The 25,857-nt window shown below is 55.3% G+C and overlaps 1 protein-coding gene across 10 annotated transcripts in view; it reads left to right on the forward strand.

The window, feature by feature from the left end:
* The first annotated feature begins 7,006 nt into the window (after positions 1 to 7,006).
* The window catches only part of CACNA1E (calcium voltage-gated channel subunit alpha1 E), a 366,950-nt gene continuing 348,099 nt past the window's right edge, over positions 7,007 to 25,857 (forward strand). For 7 of the 10 annotated variants that reach the window (XM_070054898.1, XM_070054895.1, XM_070054894.1 and 4 more), the window contains exon 1: positions 7,008 to 9,426. In XM_070054898.1, coding sequence (XP_069910999.1) covers positions 8,868 to 9,426 — 559 coding nt within the window. In that variant the 5' untranslated portion in view covers positions 7,008 to 8,867. Of the gene's footprint in view, positions 9,427 to 25,857 lie in introns of all 10 variants that reach the window. The other 3 variants (XR_011381220.1, XM_070054903.1, XM_070054899.1) reach the window with 2 other exon arrangements.

The following is a 25,857-nucleotide window of genomic DNA, read 5'->3' on the forward strand; positions in this document are numbered from 1 at the left end:
ACCCTGTTCTCGCAGATGCACCATGCGGTGAGCCAGCCCCTGAGTGCAAGAACGCAGTCACTTCAGGTTCGTGAGTTAATTAAGCAGCAGTCTCTAGGTCACCTGACTTTTCCAGAGACTTTGGCCTGCAGCAGACGGCAGAGCTGAGATTCTGATCACCCAGCAGAGGTCAGACCCTGCAGTGAAGGACCTGTGGAGCTGGGGCAGCTGCAGGCTTCCCCACAGTGGCCTTTGGCAGGGTCTGGCAGCATGGCCACTGTCTGCCTGGCCGTGGTCCTTCCCAGGGTCCTTCCCAGGCCAGATTTGGATCTCACAGAGCCTTGTGATAGCAGCAGATGGAGAAGGGGCCCAGAGGGCAAGGTGTGCAGGTGACAGAGCAGCTCCTGTGCACCAGCTCTGCAGGAGACCTATTCTCACCCTGCACATACAGGCAAGTGAGCCTGTCCCCGCCATCAGCATGCCACACCAATGCTTCATCAGAAGCCACCCAAACGCCAGGGCTGGCACACACCGGTTCACACAGGGACTAGTGGGGTGGGCTGGGGCTACTCTGCTTTCCATGTCCGCCCTGCCTGGGACAGGGCCCAAAGGGTATGCACCTGTTATGGTAGTGGCACCCATGTGCAGACAAGCGCCATGGCTGGGCCCCACTTCAGAGATGGGGAGAGCTCCCTGGACCCCAGGGCAAGGGTCCCCAGTCTGCAGTCCTGGGGAATAGCTCTGTCAGACACTGGGAAAGGTCCTTTTCTGGCAGCTTCCTCCAGAAGTAACCCCAGCATCACTGCAGGAGCCAGCAGCTGCATCCTGAGCACACCCAGGAGAACCAAGGCCCTGCACTGCCAGCCTGAGACAGTGCAGCTCACAGTAGCACAGAGGGTCCAGCAGAGCGGACTGGTTGAGCGAGACAAAGGTCTCATGAATGGGTGTGATTCAGTCTTAAACAAGAAGGGAGCTCCCGTACCTGCTGCTGCGCCCAGGAGTCCGGGACAGTCTACATGAGGAAGATAGGCTGAGGCCGTGGCCCCAGGCACAGAGTGCCAAGTCTGCAGGGACAGGAAGCAGGGGCCAGGAGGCAGGGCTTGGCGGGGACAGAGTTTCAGCTGGAGATGATGAAAAGTTCAGAAAACAGACTGGTGACCGTGCAGGACATGGAGCGTGGCTGAAGCCCCGGCTGTGCCTGAGAGAGGATGAGGGCACAGACACCACTGCTATGCTGCCACAGTGAGGGGAGACAGGAGAGCGGGAGGGGAGGTCAGCAAGGGGGAGGGGGAGGAGATGGGCAGAGGAAGGGAAGGAAGAAGAGAGGAAGGAGAGAAGGGGTGAGGGAGGGAGGAAGAGGGAGGGGAGAGGCAGACGATAGAGGAAGAGAGGAAAGGGTGAGGGTGGAGGGGGACAAGAGGGAGGGAGGAAGGGGGAGGGGAGAGGCAGAGAAACAGGAAGAGAGGGAGGGGTGAGGATGGAGGGGGATTAGAGGGAGGGAGGCAGAGGGAGGGGAGAGGCAGAGAGACAACAGGAAGAGAGGAAGGGAGGGGGGAGGAGGGACGAGCTGGAGGAAGGAAGAGGGAGGGGAGAGGCAGACAACAGGAAGAGAGGGAGGGGTGAGGGTGGAGGGGGGATGAGAGGGAGGGAGGCAGAGGGAGGGGAGGGGCAGAGAGAACAGAGGAAGAGAGGAAGGGAGGGGGAGGAGGGACGAGCTGGAGGAAGGAAGAGGGAGGGGAGAGGCAGACAACAGGAAGAGAGGGAGGGGTGAGGGTGGAGGGGGGATGAGAGGGAGGGAGGGAGGGGAGGGGCAGAGAGACAACAGAGGAAGAGAGGGAGGGGTGAGGGTGGAGGGGGAACGAGAGGGAGGAAGGAAGAGGGAGGGGAGAGGCAGAGAGACGACAGAAGAAAAGAGGACGGGGTGGGGGGAAGGGAGGGTGAGCGGGAGGGAGGAAGAGGGAAAGAGAAGGGGAGAGGAGAGAGTCTGCAGCTTATGTAGACAGGAAGCTGGGAGCTTGGGTCACCTGCCAGGCTCAGGTGTGATTTAGTGGGGGCCAAGCTGAGGGAGCCCAGGTGACCCCAGAACCTTCCACTCTGCTCCCTGGTCAACTCTGCCAATGGCTTAGCCAACACCCTGGGCTGCAGCTGGGCAGATCCAGTCTGGGCTGCAACAGGGTGCTGAATGGGGGAGTCTGTTTGGGGCAGCCTGCATGCTGCAGCCTGAGGTTCCCTTCTCAGATTTCACCCCTTTCCAAGGCACGAACAGAGCCCCGGAACAGAGCCCCGGGAAGGGACTGACTGTTCCAGGAGACTTGAAACTGTAACTGAAGGCTGATGATGATTGAGGCAGGTGGACGAACACCTGCTGAGCATAAACCCCAGAGTTCAACTACCCAGCTCCCGCCAAGGAGGTAACCATGGAAACTTGGCAATCCAAAGCACCACTGGTCTCCAAGCAACACACACAGCAGCCACGTTGGGCAGGGTCCTGCTGGCGGCTGTGTTTCAGTGATGGTCTGTTTGGGGTGTATTTGCCCACGGAAGGAGCAGGGTGCGGGGAGCCCACTGCCACACACTTTCTGGCTGTGTTCTCGGGGTGGAGAAAGAGCCTGGGTTTGTCTGAGGCATTGTGCTCAAGAGATCATTTGAGTGGAAAGAGGCATGGTTTGTGTGTGTAGTGTGGTTTGTGTGTATAGGATGGTTCTGTGTATATGATGGTTTGTGTGTATAGGGTGGCTGGGTGTATAGGATGGTTTATATAGGATGGTTTGCGTGTATAGCGTAGTTTGTATAGGATGGTTGTGTGTATTAGGTGGTTGTATAGGATGGTTTGTGTGTATAGGATGATTGTGTAGGATGGTTGGGTGTATAAGGTAGTTGTATAGGATGATTGTGTATAGGATGGTTTGTGTGTATAGCATGATTGTGTAGAATAGTTGTGTGTATAGGATGGTTTGTGTTTTGTGTGTAGGGTGGCTGGATGTATAGGGTGGTTGTATGTATAGGGTTGTATATGTATAGGGTGGTTGTATGTAGGATGGCTGAGTGCATAGAATGGTTTGTGTGTATAGGATGGTTGTGTGTATAAGGTGGTTGTATGGGGTGGTTGTGTGTATAGGATGGTTTGTATAGGATGGCTGGGTGTATAGGGTGGTTATGTATAGGATGGTTGTGTATAGGATGGTTTGTGTGTATAGGGTGGTTGTATATAGGGTAGTTGTGTGTATAGGATTGTGTGTATAGGATGGTTTGTGTGTATAGGATGGCTGGGTGTATAGGGTAGTTGTATGTATAGGATGATTTGTGTGTATAGGATGATTATGTAGGATGGTTGTGTGTATAAGGTGGTTGTATAGGATGGTTGTGTGTATAGGATGGTTGTGTGTATAGGATGGTTTGTATAGGGTGGCTTGTTGTATAGGGTGGTTGTGTGTAGGATGGTTTGTGTGTATAGGGTGGTTGTATATAGGGTAATTGTGTGTATAAGATGGCTGTGTATAGGATAGTTTGTGTATATAGAGTGGCTGGGTGTGTAGGATGGTTGTGTGTATAGGATTGTGTGTATAGGATGATTGTGTAGGATGGTTGTGTATATAAGGTAGTTGTATAGGATGGTTGTGTGTATAGGATGGTTTGTGTAGGGTGGCTGGTGTATAGGGTGGTTGTATATAGGGTGGTTGTGTGTATAGGATGGTTGAGTGTATAGGATGGTGGTTTGTATAGGATGGTTGTGTGTATAGGATGGTTTGTGTAGGGTGGCTGGTATATAGGGTGGTTGTATATAGGGTGGTTGTGTGTATAGGATGGTTGCGTGTATAGGATGGTTGTGTATATAGAATTGTTGTGTGTAGGTGGCTGGGTGTATAGGATGGTTTGTGTGTCAGCATGATTTGTATATATGGGGTAGTCTGTATAGGATGGTTTGTGTAGGGTGGCTGGTGTATAGGGTGGTTGTATATAGGGTGGTTGTGTGTATAGGATGGTTGAGTGTATAGGATGGTGGTTTGTATAGGATGGTTGGTATAGGTTGGCTGGGTGTATAGGGTGGTTGTATATAGGGTGGTTGTGTGTATTGGATGGTTGCATGTATAGGATGGTTGTGTATATAGAATTGTTGTGTGTAGGGTGGCTGGGTGTATAGGATGGTTTGTGTGTCAGGATGATTTGTATATATGGGGTAGTCTGTATAGGATGGTTTGTGTAGGGTGGCTGGGTGTATAGGGTGGTTGTGTGTAGGATGGTTTGTGTGTATAGGGTGGTTGTATATAGGGTAGTTGTGTGTATAGGATGGCTGTGTATAGGATAGTTTGTGTATATAGAGTGGCTGGGTGTGTAGGATGGTTGTGTGTATAGGATTGTGTGTATAGGATGGTTGTGTGTGTAGGATGGTTGTGTGTATAGGATGATTTATAGGATGATTGTGTAGGATGGTTGTGTGTATAGGATTGTGTGTATAGGATGATTGTGTAGGATGGTTGTATATATAAGGTAGTTGTATAGGATGGTTGTGTGTATAGGATGGTTTGTGTAGGGTGGCTGGTGTATAGGGTGGTTGTATATAGGGTGGTTGTGTGTATAGGATGGTTGAGTGTATAGGATGGTTGTGTGTATAGGATGGTTTGTGTAGGGTGGCTGGTGTATAGGGTGGTTGTATATAGGGTGGTTGTGTGTATAGGATGGTTGCGCGTATAGGATGGTTGTGTATATACAATTGTTGTGTGTAGGTGGCTGGGTGTATAGGATGGTTTGTGTGTCAGGATGATTTGTATATATGGGGTAGTCTGTATAGGATGGTTTGTGTAGGGTGGCTGGTGTATAGGGTGGTTGTATATAGGGTGGTTGTGTGTATTGGATGGTTGCATGTATAGGATGGTTGTGTATATAGAATTGTTGTGTGTAGGTGGCTGGGTGTATAGGATGGTTTGTGTGTCAGGATGATTTGTATGTATGGGGTAGTCTGTATAGGATGGTTTGTGTAGGGTGGCTGGTGTATAGGGTGGTTGTATATAGGGTGGTTGTGTGTATTGGATGGTTGCATGTATAGGATGGTTGTGTATATAGAATTGTTGTGTGTAGTGTGGCTGGGTGTATAGGATGGTTTGTGTGTCAGGATGATTTGTATATATGGGGTAGTCTGTATAGGATGGTTTGGGTCTACAGGATGGTTGGGGTATATAGGATGCTTTGTGTGTATGGGGTGGTTTGTGGGTATAGGATGGTTTGCTGTACAGCATGGTTTCTTTTTCTCATACCAGGTTTCTAGTGCATAAATTGGGCAGTAGTCAGATTTTCCACCAGCAGGAGATGCCTTCCCATGGGGAGGGAGGACTTGACCTGGACCTGCATTGAACTTCTCTGAGTGGACACAGCACAGGTTGGAGTGAGCCTTTTTACAAAGCAGTGTCTCTCTGCCTCCCTCTGTCTCCTCCCTAGCTTTCTGCTTTAGGCCTCATCTCTCTCGGAAGCTTGCCAGCCTGTCATCCGCGTGAGGGACATGTGAATGTTGCGCTGGGGGAGGGGGCACTGGTGGCGTCTGCTAATGAAATGTGTCACTCAGCTTGTGCATGCATCAAGATGACTGTGTCATTTGGCAGATCCGTGAGGGTGGGCAGCTCCGTCTGGACTGAAGATTACTTGAGGAGAAGCTGTGTGGAGGCTGGAGCCTCAGCCAGGCAGGCCGGGTTCCTGGGTTACGGATGGGGGCTGCAGCCCACGCAGAGCTTGGCCCATGCTGAGGCTGTCCCTGTGGACGCAAGCTCTGTGCCCATAGGTGCGAGGGATCGCGTGTGCACTCATGGCTGGGCCTTTGTGTCATGTCCACCTGGAAGCAGATTGCTGAGGGAGTGCCTGAAAGAAGGCCTGCCTTCTGATTCTGGCGTTCCTCACTTCTGAAGCTCAGCATCTTACGTGCGTGGGTCCTGTTTTACCATTGCAAGATGACGACCAGAGAATCTTCTCTTTCCTGTTTCTAAAGCAGTTGCTTCCTGAAGGACAGAAATCTGCACCGGTGTCTCCCAGCAGGGCCTGAGGCACTGTCCACCTGGCCCTGTGCCCCTGGCAGCACCGGCCCAGCCTCCGTCTGCTCCGTCGTGGCCCTGTGCCCAGGAGGGAGGAAGGCAGGACACGTTGGGCAGAACTCTGGCAGCTGCATGTGCACCTTTGCCATGGCCCAGACGTGTTAGATGCAGAGATGAGTGGTGGGCTGACAGCACTCGCCCTCCTCACCCCTCAGGGGCCGCCTTCATCCCCTCTGAGAGCTGTTCCTGTCACATCGGGTGTCTGAGAGGGCACGTCACCAGAGCAGGTGTTTGGCCTAACAGTCAAGGTGCCCACATCCCACTCAGAGTGCCTGGGTTTGCGTCCTGGCTCTGGCTCCTTAGTCCAGCTTCCTGCCAGTGCAGACCTTGGGAGGCAGCAATAATGGTTCATGTAACGGGTCTCTGCTGTCCACGAGAGACACCTGGACGCAGTTCCTGGGACCTGGTTTCAGCCTGGCGCAGTCCTAGCTGCTGTAATTTTTTGGGAAGTGAGCCAGAAGATGGATGCGCTCTCTCCTTCTCTGGGGATCAGGTTTGCCCCCCAACCTGCCCCCACTGTGTGTGGCAGGCTCCACTCTGTCCTCCCACTGGGTGCTCTTCCTGCATTTTGAGTCTTCAACATGCAGGAACTCAGAAACCTAAGGTTTTAGTCACTGACCCTCCATTCAACAGCCACCTGAGACGACCTCAGCAGGGCCATATTCATGCCTGTGTTGAGCTCACCGCCATTGGAAGGCGATCTGGTGACCATCACACTATGAGACAGGCACAGCGGGGCTGACCCAGGCACTTGTGGGAGGGGCTCCGAGAATCCCTGGGGTAGGAGTGGAGGGGGCAGATGTGTGGCTGTGGCCTGGGCCAGGAGAATAGCTGGGAGAGGGGCTGATGGGACACTGGGGGAGGGGGAGGGAGAGAGAGGGAGAGGAAGCAGATGGGCAGAGGTGGGGCACAGGGACAGCCAGAAGAGGGGCTGACAGGTACAGAGACAGGGGTGGGCCGGAGGACTGTGTGTTGGTGGAGTTGCAGGAAGCCTTTATGTTACAGGTAAGGAGACTGAGGCAAAGCAAAGCCCAAGGAATCTGCCAGCATCCCACGGTGCTGCTTTGGGGGCAGAGCCAGGAACCCGCATCTCCTGGACAGGGAGATGAGGCTGGAAGGAAGCAGAGAGGGGGACGAGCAGGGCAACCTGTGTCAGGATGGGATGTGGCGCAAATGCAGGTGAAGCCTGCGGGGGGTGTCTGTTCCTCTCTCCTCTCCCTTTTCCAAAGAGAAAGACTCTTCCCCTTCCAACACCATCCTGACTACAGCTAGATGTCAGGGAGCTGGTTGCCATGGCTACCATGTGGCACCCAGGCAGCCTGAATTATTAAACCAGGGTCTTTTCTTTGAAGCCAGGACCCCAGGACCAAGACCTGCAGGGGGCACAGTGGGAGCACAGGTCTGGCTGAAGCCCAGGACCCTTTCCCTGCCTGGTGTTTGGAGAGAAGGAGGAGACAGGCCCCATGTGCAACTGCATCTCTGACCCCCAGGCAAAGCCGCTACTTGTTTAACTGTGACAACCCAGGTGCTGTGTCTGGAAGGAATCGTGCTGTCCTGGTGAGTTGTTGCTGTAGCCAGACAGGCAACCGGTGTGTCCAGGGGGTAGAGGATCGGGCCAGCCCTGTGGTCCGGTGGATATAGTCTGCGGTGGGATGCACACAGCCCTGTGGTGCGAGTGGGCGCAGGGACAGTCTTGTTTGTGGCACAGTTACTATTTGTTTTGTGGAGGATGCTCTTCTCTGAAGGAGAAGCCAGGAAAGCCTTCTGCTGTCCCGGCTCCTTAAACTTTTAATTGAAAAGAAACCCAAACATTGTGGTATGATTGCTCTGCTCACTACAATGGGAGAAGGGCCTCGGTGCCTGGTACCTGCACCATGTCTGAGTGTGTGAGTGATTGTGCCTGTACCACGTCTGTGTGAGATTGTGCCTGTGCCGTGTCCATGTGTGATTGTACCTGGTGCCTGTACCACGTCTGTGTGTGCATGTGATTGTGCCTGGCGCCTGTGCCGTCCGTGACTGTGTTGCAGAAGTGACAGGAGGGGTGAGGACTGTATTTTAGGTCCGTGGCCTCTGGCAGATTCCATGAATAGTCTCCTAAAGTGGGCGTGTCCCTCCCCCACCAGCTCACCTTGTGTTTCTTGGAGGAGCTGTCTTCCAGCCCTGCCCGGGGTGGGGACTTCGTGTGTGCAGGGCCTAGCACGTGCGCCAGAACGAACACACACGCCCAGCAGACTGCAGCACAGCAAGGCCGGCGTTCACACGGGAGAGCCAGCCCGTGGAGGCTCTGGACCCCTGCCCACCTCTGAGGACGCATGTGGAGCCCGTCTTTCCCCTACACCTCAGGGGAGCGTTTTAAAAAGTTAACTTGGGGGCTCAAGTCCGGCCTTGGGGAAAGCCAGACTCACCCAGACATCTCAGGCTAGGTGGGACGTTCAGGGCCTCCCTGCTGGTCAAGACTGCCCAGCCCTGACCTTTACCCCTCTGTCAGACTCTGCCAAGGGGAACACAAGGAGAACTTGGGTGTGGGGTCCGGGGCAGGCAGTGAGTGCAGGGAGCAAAGCCCCCTAAGAGCTGAGCAGCTGCACGGAGCCCTGTAGGAGGAGGCTGGTCTTGGCTCCCGGAATGCCCTTGCGCTTCTCCCCCACCCCCAGCCCACAGGAGCGGGGACAGCTGCATGCCTGGCCCTACCACAGCCCCTCAGAAGTGGCCCAGGGCTCTGGGGGCTTCTCTGCTTTGCACAGGAAAAGATGCACAGATCAGGGAATGGGAGAGGACCCGGGGGAGCTGGTTTGGCTTTAGGACCCTGGAAACATGCTGTTCCTCACCTGCTCCTGGAACATGGGCTTTCCTCAGGCCCTGGGGGCGCCCCTTCCTTGTCCTCCTCAGAGGCAGTTGTACCATTCAGGTCAGGCCCCCTGGCGAGGTCTCTCTGTGGGGTCTCCGGGGTCAGGAGCAAGAGGGATCCGCCACGTGTTGGAGGCAACGGGACTTGGCCACGGATACCCTGACCCAAATTTCTCGCTTGTGGTCATCCCCTCCCTTGTCTTCCCGCAGGACCCAGCCCTGGCTGCCCCCTGCCCCGCCCCCGCGGCCCGCCTCGCGCCCCGCCCCACAGCCCCCAGGGCGCATAGCTCCGCTATCTTCCCCTGGTCCATGCTGGTCGCCAGGCGATCGTTCCTTTCCCGCAGGCGGCAGAGACTGATCCCTCCGGGCCCTTCTGCTCCCTCCAGCGGGCTGCCCTCACCTCTGCTCTCCCGCCAACCCCTACTCCCCTGTCGCCCCCCCGCCCCCATCCCTGCTCTTAAACCCTCCGGAGCGTCCTGGGGACGAAGCGCCTCCGCGTCGGGAACAGGGACTCCGCACCTCGGAGGTAAGCCGGCGGCGGCGCTCCTAGTCCTGGGCTCCGGAGCCTTTGGAGACCCCGGCTGCTGCCGCTTCCCTGCCGCTCCATGCGACCCGCACCCCGCGGCTTCCTGGGGTGCGGGCTGCTGCCCCTTCTCTGCTGATCCGAGCGACCCGCACCCCGCGGCTTCTGGGATGCGAGCGGCGGCAGGCTTAGGCGCCTTTACCGGCTGGGTTTCACACGCAGCGCAGCAGCGGTGGCAGGTGCATCGCAGGGCAGGTCGGGTCGGCGGGGCCCCTGGTCTCAGGGCACCCAGATGTACCTGGAGCCGTGGCCTGGAGGACATGCTGCCTGCCCCGCGAAGTTTCCAGGGAGGAAGCTGCTGTCTCTGGAGGCAACTGGGCTGTGCAGGGTGGGCTGTGTCCCTTCCTGGAAGGGGGCTTGGGAAGTTGTGTCACGCAGGGACCTGCTTTCTGGCCAGGTGTGTGCTACTCCCCGGGGATGGAGCACCCAGGAGAGAAAAATGGGGAACCCCCACCCTGTTGGCAGCTTCTTACCTTCCTGAAGTAGGTGGGCGGTCCAGTTCCAGTGGGCGTTGATCCAGAGCTGGGGGCTTCCCTTTTGATTGAGAGGTGTTGGTCTGGTGCCGTGACTCCTGCTGTCCGGCGAGACCAGTGGGTCCAGAGCCGCCAGTGCAGGTGGTGGAGGAGTGGGGTTTGCTGGAAGGAAGGCACGGTGCTGGTGCTCACGTGAGAGCATCCCTTTCTCTCCACAGCCTCCTGTACTGGGCCCTGGGGAAAACTTCCTGGAGGAAGCAGAGTGGAGAGCAGAGCCTGGGCTCGCAGATGCGTGGGACTTGGGGTGGGCAGTCTCTCCTGCCCGGTTCTCTTCCCTTCTCTTACACCGCTGTAAGGTTCAGTCTGATCCTGTCATTTACCGTCCAGGTGGGGGTCCCTTGTGAGAGATCGCAGATGCGTGGGACTTGGGGTGGGCAGTCTCTCCTGCCCGGTTCTCTTCCCTTCTTTTACACCTCTGTAAGGTTCAGTCTGATCCCATCATTTACCGTCCAGGTGGGGGTCCCTTGTGAGAGTGGACCAAGGTGGCTGATTGCGAGGGACGGCCTCCGAGGAGGGAGGGTTCCCAAGCAGCAGGAGGCCTTACCTTCCATCCACTCAGTCCCACCATGCTTTCCTGTGTAGCTCTTCCTGGCTCAGGGTAACATGGACTTCATTTCTGCTCTCTCTGAAGTCAGCTCTTCCCTCCAGGGAATTCCTCCCCCCATCCTGGCCCTCAGAGATGCCCACTTCCCCAGGAACTCTGTGTTCTGACTGCAACGGTGTCAGACGGGGTGTCCCATCTCTGTGTCTTCGTGGTGTTTGTGAGCTTGGGGCTCCCAGGAGGCTGTGTGCCGTGTTGATGGCAGCAGCTGAGATGGATCAGAGCCCCTGCACTGTGCAGGGCTGGGGGTGTAGTGAGCAAGGCACAGGCAGACTCCATGCTGTTGTCTGGGTGCTGACTGGAAAACAGGTTCAGGAAGCCTCTCGGTGTAGGCCGAAGCTGGTACGGGATGTGTCAGTCACGCCTCCGTCCTGGAGCCGCAGGGGTGTCTGTCGGGCGCCGAGTCCCTGTGGGGCTCCAGACAGTGGTGTCTGAGGAGTGCCTGTCGGTTTGTAGACGTGCTCCACACAGGCTCCAGACAGGGTCGTGGTGAGCCCTCCCTGCCCCTGCTCAGCTGGTAGCCTTGTTCTGTAGATGAAGAAACGGGAGTGCAGAGAAGTCAGTGCTTTGCTCGGGTTCCCTCGGTGGAGCTGGAGCTGGAGCTGGAGCTCAGACCGAAGGTCCCGCTCTCTCCACAGGAGGCTGCTTCTGTGCCAGGGTAGATGGCATCTGCGCATGGCTCTTCCCTTTAGTCCCAGCAGTGAGGGGCTGTTCGCCGGTCCATCCTGCTCGACCCAGCCTTGCCTGGCGCCTGCAAAGCTTGGGTCCCCCGGCTCATGCCTGGTCACCCGGACCCCCCTGGAGGGTCTCTGTCTTGGCTCCTGTTCTGTGCACATGACCCTGGCTGGGTGGAGGGCTTTCCTGATGAGGCAGCATGCCAGTATGTACACACCTGGCTGCTGAAACCTGCCTTTCTCAGGGCCTGACAGCCTTGGAAAACAGAAGCAGCCGTGCGACCGCCTGAGCCCCGGGTCCTGTGCACCAGGAAGGCACTCCCAGGGCCTGAGGCAATCCCAGGTGTTTTGGGCACGCTTTGGTTCCCCTTGCCCTGTAGTGCAGCCGTTTACCTGGGCAAGGAGGCTGTGCTAGGGGTTGAGAAGGGGAGGAGGAGGACAGCGAGGGGGTGGGGTGGGCTGGGTGACTGCTCAACTGCACCAGGTAGCCGTGTGGCCATGGATGTCACTACCAAGTGGGCCTCACCTCACTTGTGGGGGAGTAAGTTTTGTGCAGGGTCTCCCAGCTCCGACTGCCCGAGGTGCCACCATTCCAGGTGCTTCATGCAGATGCCTAAGCTGAGTCACTTCTCTGTCTCCTTCCTCAGTAGAGGGTGGACAGGGCCAGAGATGGGAGTCAGACAGAGGGGCCAGGGTGGGTGGTGGCTTGTCTGGCCAGGAGGGAGCCTGTTCCTCTCCTTGTGTGCATCCCATCCCCATACAAGCCAGAGAACTGGAAGAAGCAGGATTCTGAACCTGTGCTCATGGAGGGCTGAGCACTGGGGCTGGGGGTGGCTTTGAGGCAGGACAGTGGGAGAAGCTGGTCCACAAAGTAGGAAAACAGGAGAGCCCTTGCTGGGTTGTGGAAAGCCAGGGTCTGTCCTGTTACATACACCCAGCGTGTGAGTTACCAAGTAGGAGTTGTTCGGACCCAAGGCCTACCCCTAACCATTTATTTATTTATTTATTTGGTACCAAGCACCTTCCTGGCAGAAGGAGAGCATGTGGTCCATTCTGCAACCTGGAACACTGTGCCTGGGTTCAGTCCTTATCCTATAGCAGATGGGGCTGCACCTGGGAGATGCCTGCCCTGCTGTGTCCATGTCCTATTACTGTGAAGACTCGTTCTCTGCAATCACTGGGCCTTTGAAACTGCACTGGCCTCTCTTGGGCTGCTCCAATTCCCTGCCCAGGCCAAGCAGGCATGCGGGTACAGCGGTCATGTGGCAGCAAGGACACAGCCCATAGCAGGGGAGTGCATCTGTCAAAGAGCTCCTGGGTGTTTCTAACCTGGGTGACAAGTGTGGGGCTCTGGTGCTTCAGCAACATGGACATGCCTGCAGCGGGGTTAGAGACGGCTCTGCCTGCAGAGGCCTCTGTGTTTGCATCCCTAGGTTCCTTTTGGGGCCCTTCTGTGGTCACAGGTGAATTCACAAAGCTGCCTGCTTAGAGCAAGCGCCTGTGGTGAGAACTGAGTGGTTCTTGACCTCAAGTGTTGGGCTCTCGCCTATAAAAATTTCTTCTTCCAGATTACCCCAGGCATCTGGTCTTTCTCCACCTCCTCTGGCTGAACAACTAAGAGACAGTGCTTCCTTCAGGGCCCCAGGATGTGATCATCTTGGGACCTGGGGCCTCTTCCCGTTCTGAGCTCCATGGCTGCTCTGTTCCTGTTTCTCCCTCACTGTTCCCTCATTCCTTGTCTTCCTCATCTCCCTGGTACTCTGGTCATACCACAAACTTCTGTGTTTGCTGTACTTAGTAAGTAGGGATCTGTTTCTTCTTAAACAGTATTGGGGAGCCGTTTACATTTCTGCTTCTTGAGAGAAAGTGAACCAAGCTGATCTTGACTTTTCTTGGTTGCTGTTTCCTTGAAAGTGATGATCCTAGATCCATACAACTCTTCACCCACTCTGTAGAGGAGGACCCTGAGTGACAGGTGCACACAGGCCCAGCTTCCAGGTGCTCTCTCTGCTGATCTCAAGACTTGAGTTAAGGAGCTGTTCAGACCCTGGGTGCGTCTGCATCAGTACTTAGGTGGGAATGCCAGCCTGCCAACCTCTGAGCCCACATTCTGGCTTGTGTGTCCCAAGAATGGGTGGAGGAGAGGAGCCTGGGCTTATAGGGGCAGAGCCTCAGGTGTGAAACTAAGTGCAGCCACTTAGTGGAGCAATCATGTAGCACCTGACCATTCTGCAGGTGCCTCCTGAGGCTGCTCTGAGCTGGTACTGACCTTGGTGTGAGCACACTGCAGTGAATAGCATGGCCAAACACCCACTTTTGTGATATTTATATTCTCTTGCAGGGAGAGAGAAACAGTGAATAGACAAGTGCATGAGTGGAGACACCAGGCAATAATAGGTGTATTCAGTGACTGTAGCACATGTGGAGACACCAGGCAGTAATAGCTATGTTCAGTGACTGTAGCACCTGTGGAGACACAGGCTGTAACAGGTATTCAGTCATTGTAGCACCTGTAGAGACACAGGCAGTGACAGGTGTGTTCAGGCAGTGACGGTGGTGCCTGTGGAGACACAGGCTGTGACAGGTGTGTTCAGGCAGTGACGGTAGCACCTGTGGAGACACAGGCAGTGACAGGTGTGTTCAGGCAGTGACTGTAGCACCTGTGGAGACACAGGCTGTGACAGGTGTGTTCAGGCAGTGACTGTAGCACCTGTGGAGACACCGGCTGTGACAGGTGTGTTCAGGCAGTGACGGTAGCGCCTGTGGAGACACCGGCTGTGACAGGTGTGTTCAGGCAGTGACGGTAGCGCCTGTGGAGACACAGGCAGTGACAGGTGTGTTCAGGCAGTGACGGTAGCGCCTGTGGAGACACAGGCTGTGACAGGTGTGTTCAGGCAGTGACGGTAGCGCCTGTGGAGACACAGGCTGTGACAGGTGTGTTCAGGCAGTGACGGTAGCGCCTGTGGAGACACAGGCTGTGACAGGTGTGTTCAGGCAGTGGTGGCAGCACCACGTGGCAGCAGCTGGGTGGTTATTTGTTGGGACGTCGAGGACAATGCCGGGAGGTGGCCTTAGGCCAGGGTGAGAATGGCCTCATCTCCCTGATTGCTTGGGCTGCTGTGAGGAGCAGTTCAGCTGCTGATGCTGGTGTGTGGAGAGTGGAGTGTAAGAAGTGCAGCACACCCTGCCCCTCATTAGGCGGCATTGTTGCAGGGCAAGCATTTCAGGCTCTGTGCCTGCATAGTAGTGATGTGTGCTGAATTAAGTCACTACAGTGATTGGGAGTTCAGAGAGGATTCTTGGGAAATAAGCAGGATGATGCCCACAACAGGCCTTTTTCGGAAGAGAATGCGGCTCTGTCCCTCCCACTGCCTTCCCTAGAGATTTCCGGACCACTTGCCTGGGATAGTGGAGGGGTTTCCTTGCCACCTGGGCCCAGAGGGGTGTGGCCCTGAGGACACCCTGGCTGAGCTCTTCACTCTGCTTGTCTGCAGTGGGGAGAGCTGCTGGCCTCCCACTCCTGGAGGGCCTGTTCTTGTCTGGCCTTGCTCCAGCCTTGCTGTTTCTCTCCTTCCTGCTGGGGCCTGGTTCCCAGGTACTGGGAGACCTCAGTCCCTTCTTTGGGTGGATGAGGCTGTACTCTGCGCCCTGCCCCAGGGCTCCAGCCACCCACTGCCTCTCGTGGTGAGTCACAGCTCTCAGCCACAGATGTGTCACTCAGCTTCAGCCCTTGAGGTGGCTTGGGCATGGCTGTTTTGTGCCTCTGGACTTAGAACCGGTGGCTAGAACCCTACCTTCTCCAGGGCCTTGGGCCAGTGTTGGGGCACATGCAAGGGGCATCTGCCCACGTGGTGGGTCCTTCAAAAAGGACATCCTGTCCCAAGTGGGCAGCCTCTGCTCTCCCAGGCATCCTGGCTCAGAAGGCCGGGGTGAGGCCAAGCCCACCAGGTGAGTCTGAGAACTCCCCACCTTGGGACTGTGGCCAGGAGGAGGCAGGGGCTCGGTTATGCTGAGCACTGGCCTGGTGCCCGTGCTTGGGTTCACTCTGCAGCTCAGGCTGGGGAGCTGAGGCTGCTGTGCAGATGTTTCTGGTGCTACTGGTTAACACCTGGTGCTGACGACTTCCCTGGGAAGGCAGGGAGCAGCATGGGCCCAGCAGCCACCCAGCCGCAGCCCCTCCTTGGGGCCGAGCCTCCCCCAAATTTGCTCTGATGACGTCCCACCCAGGATTGCCCTCGAGTTTCCTAATTTTCCCACCACCAAATCTGTCCATGACCACTCCAACACGTAACAGAGTCCTGTCCATTCACAAGCCCTGGGCTGTCCTCCTCCTCCTCTCCTGTCACTCTTGACTGCCCTTCCTTTGCCTCAGCCCCCGCTGACCCAGCTGGCCCTGCCCTGGCCTGTCTGCAGTGGTCCTGCCCGGGACCCTTCTGCAGGGGGGCCTCAGCTCCCCATGGCTGGGCTCAGACTGGCCTCCTCTCTTCTGGGCTGCCATGCAGGTAGGCTGTAGCACCTGCAGTGCTTCCTGTCCTCATGGCTCTGCCCTTGGCAGGGACCAATAAGTGCACTATGAGTTCATGGAAAATGGAGTTGAAAGATAAGCTTATTGCAGAACTTTTGAAATCCGTGCATGTAAAGAATCTTCAGAAAGTGTCTGGAAGTTGTGTGTTATGAACATTCACACATGGATGTCAACATTTTTTACACCTTTTCAAGGTGCACACCTTTTCAAGGACTCTTGGAATAACTAACTAACTTCCTAGCTAAGGCAGCCACTCAGGAGCTTTTGGCAAACCCTGGCTCTCCCTCCCTTGGTTGTGGTAGCAGCGTGCCTGCGCCTGGGGCCTTGTGTGTCCCGCCACAGCTTAACAAGGCCCTTGTCAGTTGGCTTCACAGGGACTGCAGGAGACTGTCATGTGCAGGCAGAGATGGTGCTGTGCTGACTGCAGGCTGGGGTGCGCTGGGGTGTGAATGTGAGAGTGTGAGTGTGAATGGTTGTCAGTGTGAGTCTGTGAGTATACATGTGTGAGTGATTGTGAGTGTATGAGTGTGAGTGTTGTCAGTATGGATTTGAGTATGGATGTGTGTGGATATGAGAGCAGTTGTGTGTCTGGATGGGTGTGAGTGTGAATGGATTTGTGTGGAAGTGAGTGTAGTTGTGAGTGTGTGGGGGAGTGTGGGTGTGAGTGAATGTGGATATGAGTGCAGTTGTGCGAGTGTGGGTGTGGATGTGGGTCTGTGGCTGTGGGTGTGTATGTGTGAGTGTGGATGTAAGTGTGGTTTTGAGTGTGTGTATGTGAGTGTGTATGTGCGAGTGTGTGTGAGTGGTTTTGAGAGTGGTTTGAGTGTGGATGTGTGAATGTGGTTGTGTGTATAGGTGTGATGTGGATGGGAATGTGAGTGGATGTGAGTGTGGTTTTCAGAGCGTGGTGTGTGAATGTGGGTGTGTATGTGTGAGTGTGGTTGTGTGTGAGTGGTTGTGAGTGGATATTTGAGTGGATGTGTGAGTGTAAATGTGGTTCTGTAGGTGGTATGTGGGTGAGAGTGTATTTGAGTGTGGATGTGTGGCAGTGGATATATGAGTGTGTATGTGTGAGTGTGATGTGTGTGGTTGTGTGTGAGTGGGTGTGAGTATGCTTGTGTGTGTGAGTGTGGTTGTGAGTGGGATGTGTGTGTGTGTGAGAGTGGTTTTGGGAGTGTGGTGTGTGTGTAGATGTGAGTGTGGAGAGTGTTGCTGTGAAGCTGAAGAGGCAGAGTCCAAGCAGAGCCCCACTTCCTGCTGACTCTGTGCACTGTTAATCGACAGGAAGTTGAAGTTTTCTCTGCCCGGTGCTCTGGAGTGCATTAGTCTATTAGTGGATTTCCATCATGGTGATGAAATAGAGCTTGTAAGATCATGGGTCTGGGGTTCCAGTCAGATCCCAGGTCAGAGGCTCCATCATCTCAGCCTCTGGGGATGGCATTGGTTCTAGCCAAGTCCCGAGGTGGCGCAGGGCATCCGATGGGGGGAGACAAGGAGTGCATGTGCCGTGTCCCTGGTGAGGCCACCAGGGTTCAATCATGGGGCTCCACCCTCACAGTCCAGCCCAGTCACCTCCCAAAGGCCCTGCCTGCAGACACTGTCACTGTGAGGTTTCCGCCTCAGTACTGTTGACTACAGCTTCAGGGCCAGAGCCCCGGTTGACGGGGGTGGAGGTGGGGGTGGGGATGCCATTGAGCTCGGCTCCTCAGTGTGTCTGGAACCAGCTGAGTGCCAGATGCTTTCAGGAAGGGCCCCACCCCCACCCCTGCCTGTCTGGCCTACCTGGGAACAGAGCTCTTTGTTACACAGGTGTGTGCCATCCCTCCCTCTCTCTTCTCTCCTACTGTGACCCCCTGGTGTGCTGGTTCATGGTTCTCATGGACAGCTTCTGTGCTGAGACCCCAGCCCAGCTACTGGAAGGCCCACTATTAGACCTCCTACAACACCCACCCCAGTCCCTGTGTCCAGTGTCTGTGTCCCCCGAACTCAGAACTGCACCAGGCCCACAGCAGAGGCTCAGCTCCTGTGGGGGGGAGGGATGTGGCTGTAAGGGCTGAAGGGCTGTGGGTGAGTCTGGGTCTTAAGGGGTTTGCGCTTCCTGGTCAGGGGCTCAGGATGAGTCTGGTTCTGAGGATGTGAGGATAAATCGTATTGGGACCCAGCTTGTTCTTCCTGCACGCTCCTGGCACCTGTATCCCATCCGGGTCCCCACCCCCCCCATCCCTGTTTGCAGGAACAGTGCCTGCCTGTCAGCATTTGTGTAATGGCTGAGTGGTGGACGATCAGGGCGTGTTTGAGGACAGGGCCTGGCCCTGAGCTTGCAGGAGGGTAGGGGCAGAGGGGCAGGCCCAGCAGAGCAGACGCTGTCAGCATTGCCTGCAGCCCACCCTGTTTGTTGAGTCACCAGCCTGTGGTGGGGTCCAGTGAAACATGCTAGATGCTATACAATGCCCACACGTGGAGGTCACTTGCCAGGCCCTGGGGGTGTAGTCATGGGGGCTTGGGGATTGCTGCTCGAACCATTAGGACAATACATTTTAGTTAAAAATCCCAGTTGCACATCGGCAGGAGCCGCGGACTGTGGAGTGGCAGCTCTGTGGCATTGCTCCTACAGGTCCACTGTTCTGAGACCTGTGCTGCTATCAGCCTGTGGTGGCAGATTTTAACTCTTGCTTTTTTTTTTTTTTTTTAATTTATTTATTTGAGAGGTGGAGACAGTGTGTGTGTGAGAGAGAGTGAGAGACAGAGAACTCCCATCTGCTAGTTCATTCCCCTCCCGCCCACAACTCAGGGCTAAGTCAGGGCAGAATCCAGGAACCAGGAATTCCATCCACGTCTGCCACGTGGTGGCAGGACCCCAGTCACTTGAGCCATCACCACTGCCTCCCAGGGTCTGCATCAGTGGGAAGCTGTAGTCAGAAGCCAGAGCTGGGTTGAACCCAGCACTGTGATGTGGGATGTATCTGACCCGAAGGCTAAACACCTGCTTCCCAGTTCTGGCTGTCAGCGACCCAAGAGCAGCCTTCTGTGCAGGGGGAGGGAGCGCAAGCTGACATTTGAAGGAGACCTCCTCTGAATCCAGTTATTCCCAAACTCCGGGGACAGTGGCCCTAACCTTTGTAGTCCATGGAACCCCTCAGAACTCTAGCTGGCCAAAGCCCGGGACTCAACTGGCAGAGTGCACAGCATAAATAAAGAGCAAGCCCCGAGAGCCATGCTGCCTGGCTCAGCCTGCATGGAGGGTGTGCACAGGGAGGCCTGACCACTGCCGTGTCTGGAGGTCCAGGGCCCAGGCAGGGCCTTTCCACCCTGAGCCCTCCCACGGCTCCTGCACCGCAGCAGGGTGTGTTCGCACCAGGTCTGGGCCTTTCCTCCTGATGCCCTCCCCTGGCCTCAGCCCTGCTGCTCCTGGGTGCCTGTGCCCGGGACTCCTGCAGCAGAGACTCCCCGCTCCTGAGGCTCAAAGTCGGAGGGCTGAGGAAGCCAGGTGTCTTCTGGGAGGCTGCAGACTGTGGAGGCCTGGCCGGCCAGGGTCTCTGTTTGCCCTTCTGCAGTCACTCTTCTCTGTGCAACTCCAGAGTCTCCCTTTATTCTCTCCTCTCTGCATGGACTTTTTGTGGTGGAAATTTTCAAACACACAGTGGAGTGAAGAGAAGGGCACAGGGAGCTCCAGGCCCCCTGCCAGCCTCAGTGCTCCCCGACTCATAGCCAGGTTTTCCACCCAACTCTCCCCGCACCGCCTCCCTAGTCACTTCACAGTTCTGTCCAGAAATACTTAAGTGCCAGCCTCTAAATGATAATGGTCTTAAAAAACAACCACAATAGCATTTTCACACTTCCCTGAATTCACAGTAATTTCTTATTATCTTCAAATACATCGTGGTGCCCTGCTCCCCTGCTGCGTGCCTCTCCTGCAGCCGGTGGGTTTGAACGGGAATCGTGTGGGGCCTGCACAGCTCACTGGCTGCAGTGTGCTCCTCTCAACCTCGGGCTCACCCCTCCCCTGCCATTTTGTTTTTGGCCTTTGGTTTATCTGTTGGAAAAATGTTGCTTTTTCTGAGGATTTTTGCACATTCTGGATTTTGCTGTTGGAGCCCTTTGTGGTATTGAACACTTTTGTTCCCTGCATTTCCCGTATACTGGCCCTTGGGTCCCCTGAGTCAGGTTTGGTTTTCATTGTTGGTAGATGACTTCCTAGGCGTGTCATGCCCTTGTGCAGGGGGACATGCACCTGCTTGTCTCTTCCTGTGGCACCACCACTGAGGCTCCGCCCCCGGGCCAGGGCTGGCAGTGTTCCCTGTGAAGGGCCGGACAGTGAGTGCCAGCAAGAAGAACAGGCACGGATGGTAACAGGAGGGGTGACATAACCCAAGGTCACAGCCTGTGACCCTGCCTGGATTGTGTCCTGTAAGGTGCTCAGTGGACTTCCTGTTGCCAGTCAGTGGTCGCCTGTCCACTTCTGTATTGAGACCCTTGACCTGTCAGCAATGGGCTGACTGTCACCTCCACTTGCTAGAGGTGCGTTCTTTGTCCGGATTTCAGAACGTGCCCTCTGCCCTGGTGCTCCACCAGCCTAGGAGCCTGGGAGTCCCCGGATGTCAGCCCTCAGACCCCAGCCCCTTTTTGTCACTCATCTTGGGCTTTGGTTTAAAAACCACCTGAGCGCTTCTGAATACACTGCTGTCGCCTGGCTGCCTCCGGGAACCTTTCCACTGTCCGTCTGATTGCCCAGCTATTTCCCAATTTAGCCATCTAATGTGAGTTCTTGGTTTTCCCACAGACCTGCCCCTTCCTCTGTCCACTCTCGGTGATGACATCTGCGTCGTCCCCACAGCACAGGGAAAACCATCTTAGTGGAATCTTGACAGCCGCCCTTCCCCACATGCCCCCTGCCCTCTGTCAGCAAACCCTGCTGGCTGCCTCCACAGGACACACCTGTCGTTCTCCGTGGCACCAGCCTGGCCGTGTGCTGTCACCTGGGCTGGCGTGCTGCACTCTGGGAGTATGACAGGCAGAGTTAGATAGTGAGAGAGAGAGAGACAGACAGAGAGAAAGGTCTTCCTTCCGTTGGTTTACCCCCCAAATGGCTGCTATGGCCGGTGCTCTGCGACTGGCGGGCCGCTCCGATCCAAAGCCAGGAGCCAGGTACTTCCTCCTGGTCTCCCATGCGGGTGCAGGGCCCAAGCACTTGGGCCATCCTGCACTGCCTTCCCAGGCCACAGCAGAGAGCTGGACTGGAAGAGGAGCAACCAGGACAGAATCCAGCACCCCGACTGGGACTAGAACCCGGGGTGCTGGTGCTGCAGGCGGGGGATTAGCCTAATGAGCCGTGGCGCCGGCCAACCCATGCATTTCTAGACAGGTCTAATCACTGGCTGACCTGGGACCTTCAGCTTGACCTCCTGTTCTTGGAAGGATGCCTGTGAGCCAGCCGGAGTGAAGACAATCAGTGAAGGTCCTGGTGACCAGGTTTCTTCACCCTGGGGCAGCAGGTGCTCAGCAGCCCCAGTTCTGAAGCAGCCTCGGGGTATGCGCCTGTGAGTGACGGGCCCTGCTCCAGGCTGGCCCGGGCGGTGCATGAGGAAAGCCAGCCTTGGCAATGTCCAGTTCCCCCTCTGGCTCAGGTGCAGTCGTCTCTGCAGTTACGTAGGTGTCTTTCTTTCTGCTACCTTCCTGGGGGGAAGCAGGTGCCAGTGCAGCCCCCACGGTGGCCGTTTCTTGGTCCTTCCTGGGGGAAGCAGGTGTCAGTGTAGCCCCCATGGTGGCCGTTTCTCAGTACTCTCACGCTGGTGTGCGGCCCTCCCCACATCCGCCTCGAGATTGTGGTCCCTGTTGACCACTCACTGCCCACCCTGCCCCATCATGTGTGATAGAAGGATTCTGACCATCTTTGTCCTTATTTCACTTAGCACAATGTCTGATTTTTTTTGTTGTTAAAATCTGAAGTGTTAAATTTCTTTTTTTGACAGGCAGAGTTAGACAGTGAGAGAGAAAGAGAGACAGAGAGAAAGGTCTTCCTTTTTCCGTTGGTTCAGCCCCCAAGTGGCCGCCACCACAGCTGGCACGTAACGGCCAGCGCGTTGCGCTGATCCAAAGCCAGGAGCCAAGTGCTTCTTCCTGGTCTCCCATGCGGGTGCAGGGCCCAAGGACCTGGGCCATCCTCCACTGCATTCCCAGGCCACAGCAGAGAGCTGGACTGGAAGAGGGGCAACCGGGACAAATCCGGTGCCCCAACCGGGACTGGAACCTTGGGGTGCTGGTGCTGCAGGCAGAGGATTAGCCTAATGAGCCGCGGCGCCGGCCAAATTTATTTGCGTTTTATTAAAGTTTTTGTACTCATGCACTTAAGGTTGCAATGTGATGCCTGGGTCTATGCCTGCGTAAAGAAAGATGCGTGCTCGTCACGTTAATGCCTGGATTATTCAACACACGTCGTTAATTTTCTGTGATAAGAAGCACTTAAAAATCTACTCTTAGCAAAACTTCAGTTACAACACAGTGAGGCACGAAGTCCTTGTTACCCGTCTCTGAGGGGAGGGCGGCTGCAGGAGTGAGTTCTGTGGGTTCTTTTCCTCAGCTCAGTATAGAGATAAAAAGCTGGGAAACAATTTGCAAAGAGGCAGAAACTTTAATTAGAAAAGAAACTTTTATTTGATTGACAAGTGACAGAAAAGCATCTGGCCTGAGAGGAGAGCAGGCAGAGTGCCCGAGCTGGACGCTGGCTTTCAGGAAGTGTCCCAGGCTTTTAAGGCATTACTGTCTGTTCATTGGTCATCCTGTTGGGCTGCCCATTGGACAAAGGTTTCACATATGTATGTTGATTGGCTTGGGGCTCATGGAGATAGTGGGGTCTCCTGGAGACTGTCCATCTCCTTAAGGGCTCAGCCCCCTCTTTGGCTGGCTCTGGTGAGTGACTGCAACCACTCTGGAGGTGTGATTTAAAGCCATACCATCACACAAGAGATCCAGGGTCTCCTGGAGCCAGTCCGACTCTCCCCAGGGGCCCAGCCCCTTCCCCTGCCAGCTCTGGTGAAAGATTGCACCCACCCTGGAGGTGAGACTTAGAGCTGCAAGGTCACACGTGCAGCACAAGCAGCTGCTAGTGGGGGAGATGCCGGTCAGTCTGGAACAGCTTTCCAGCCACAGGACATTCTACCTACATCTGAGGGGCCCACAGACCACCAGCCCATGGCGGCCTCAGACCTCTGCATTCACTCTGCTGTGTGTAGCTGCATTGTGGGGTTGTAGGCTGCCTTCTGGCCTGCCTGTGACCGCCATTCTGCCTTCTGTCTCTGTGCATTTGACTCAGACCACATGGAGACGCAGAGGTGGGACCCTGCAGTATTCTCTCTCCGTCTGGCCTGTCTCAGTGCAGTGTGGCCCTAGTCCCTCCATGTCATCTCAGTGCTGGCATCACCTGTGAAGGCTGGGCAATGTTCCCTCCAGCACGCATCGCTGTATCCGTCCACACACTTATTGAGTGACTCCAAGCTTGTCTTCCTGTTTTCTTTGTTTTTTTTTTTTTTTTTAAATTTTTTTTTTGTTTTTATTTTTTTGACAGGCAGAGTGGACAGTGAGAGAGAGAGACAGGGAGAAAGGTCTTCCTTTTGCCGTTGGTTCACCCTCCAATGGCCGCCAAGGCCAGTGCGCTGCAACCGGCACATCGCGCTGATCTGAAGCCAGGAGCCAGGTGCTTCTCCTGGTCTCCCATGGGGTGCAGGGCCCAAGCACTTGGGCCATCCTCCACTGCACTCCCTGGCCAAAGCAGAGAGCTGGACTGGAAGAGGGGCAACCAGGACAGAATCCAGAGCCCCGACCGGGATTAGAACCCGGTGTGCCGGTGCTGCAAGGCAGAGAATTAGCCTAGTGAGCCATGGCGCCGGCCCTGTTTTCTTTCTATGCCTCATACAGCAGTGAACATGGCAGTGCACGTGTCTCTGACTTGATGTCTCTCCGTGTGTATGCAGCAGTGAACATGGCAGTGCACGTGTCTCTGACGTGATGTGTCTCTGTGTGTCACGCAGTGCACATGTGACAGCACAGTCTCTCCCACATGCCGATTGTGTTTCCTTTGGGGAATCGCTGGGCCTTGTGGGCATTTGACTGTAATTTTGACAACCTCCTCCTGTTTTGCACCACCCTGTGTTCCCACACCCTCGCCGACCTCTTGCCTCCCTGGCGATGGCCACCCTAGCAGGTATGAGGTGGTCCCTCTCTGGGGTTCTCTGGTGTGTGTTTGCCTTTGTGTGCACTGCTGACATGTGTGAGTCGGCTTTGGGAGATGGATCCTCAGATCCTTTGCCCTTTTAAGATCTGGGTTTCTGCTGTTCAGTTGTGTGAGCCCCTGTGTGTCCTCCATGCATGGTGTGCAGCTCTGCTCATTTCCTTAGTGCTCCTCGGCTGTGCAGTGTTTTCTTCTGATGCAGCCCCACCGCTCAAGGAGAGGCCAGCTCTCCCATCTGCATTCTTGCTGGCCTCACTGAGGATGGGTCCACCATGTATACTCGTTACTTCTGTCTGTTTTTACGCTGGTACCACATTGCTCTCTCTAATGGCTGCAAATTCGTACAGTCTGATATCAGGACTTGCCATCCCCTGCCTCCAACTTTGTTTTTTAAGATTTCTTTGGTATTTGGGGTTTTACTGGCTCCAAAGTTCAGTATTTGCTGTTAATGTGGAAAATGCCATTGGATTCTGGCGGGGTTACAGTGAAGCTGTAGGTTGCTTGGGTAGTGTGGATGTTTTGATAGAATTAATTCTTCCTTTCTAGAAACAGAGTATTTTCCCATTTATTTGTGTTTTAAATTATTTATTTATTTGAAATGTGGACAACAGAGAGAACTTTATCAACCTATTTTATGGTTTCCAGTGTACAGATCTTTCACTCTTTGGTTAAATGTATTACTGAGTAGTTTTTTCCTGTTGTTAAAAATTTTTATTTGAAAGGCAGAGTCACACACACACACACACTCTCACACACACACACACACACAGATTTCCCATTCTGTGGTTCACTCCCCAAATGCCTGTAACAGCCAGGGCTATGCCAGGCCAAAACCAGGAGCCAGAAACTCCACCTAGGTCTGCCACCTGGCCCATCACCTGCTGCCTCAGAGTGTACGTTAGCAGGAAGCTGGAATCAGCGGTGGAGCCAGGGCTTGACCCCAGGCACTCCGATATGGAATGTGGACGTCCCCAGGGGCATCTTAGTCACGGCGCTAAAGTCTGCCCTTTCCTTCTCTTGGTGTTCTCGAGTTTCGTCCACGTGTGCCATGTTTTGTGGCAGGAGTTAGTCGGTATTGGTGTAGCAGAAGTAGTGGCAGAAGGAACCTGTGGCTCCAGTTGCTCAGGTCTGTGTCCCCTCCTCGAGAAATGTGCAGACTCTGTGGTGCTGGATTCCTCAGCACCCACACAGCTCCGGGTCGCATCTCTGTGTTGCAGCCTCTCCTCCGGGGTCACGCCTTCTCCTCTGCTGGGTTTGTCAAGTGCTGCAAACCCTAGGGTCACAGCTTCTCTGCTCCACCAGGTCTGTCCAGCAGTGTTGCTGTCTCCTGTGCTACAGCTTTTCCTCCGCCAGATTCTTTGTCTCACAGGCATGACAAGGCACACAGACATGGAAGAAGGGAGCAACGCAAGGGGTGTTTATTGAAAGAGGCAGAGAAACCTCGCCACAGTGGGCGCGTTGCCGGGAGACACTGCCCTGCAGGACTACCTGGCTCAGTTGCCTGATTGGTCAAGGTGTATGCTAATGAGATATTCTGCATGAACCAGGGAGTGGTCAGAGCCTGAATGTGATTGGTTTGACAGAGAACCAGTCAGCCATGGCCCAACGCAGAGGTGGGGAAGTTAGTGTGCTGAGACAGGTTCATGGTGGGCGCAGGCAGCTGCACCTGAGGACCACCTTGTATGGGGTTCTTCCTCCTCCTCCCTCAGTGCTCCCATTGATGTTTCTTCCTGTCCTTTTGGGGGCCCCTGGAGTCCCTGTTGGTGTCAGGACCTCCCTCCTTCTTAGGGCTGGCTGATGATCCATGCTTTGTGTGT

Source organism: Oryctolagus cuniculus, chromosome 13, assembly GCF_964237555.1.
Source record: "Oryctolagus cuniculus chromosome 13, mOryCun1.1, whole genome shotgun sequence".
Classification (NCBI taxonomy): Eukaryota; Metazoa; Chordata; class Mammalia; order Lagomorpha; family Leporidae; genus Oryctolagus; species Oryctolagus cuniculus.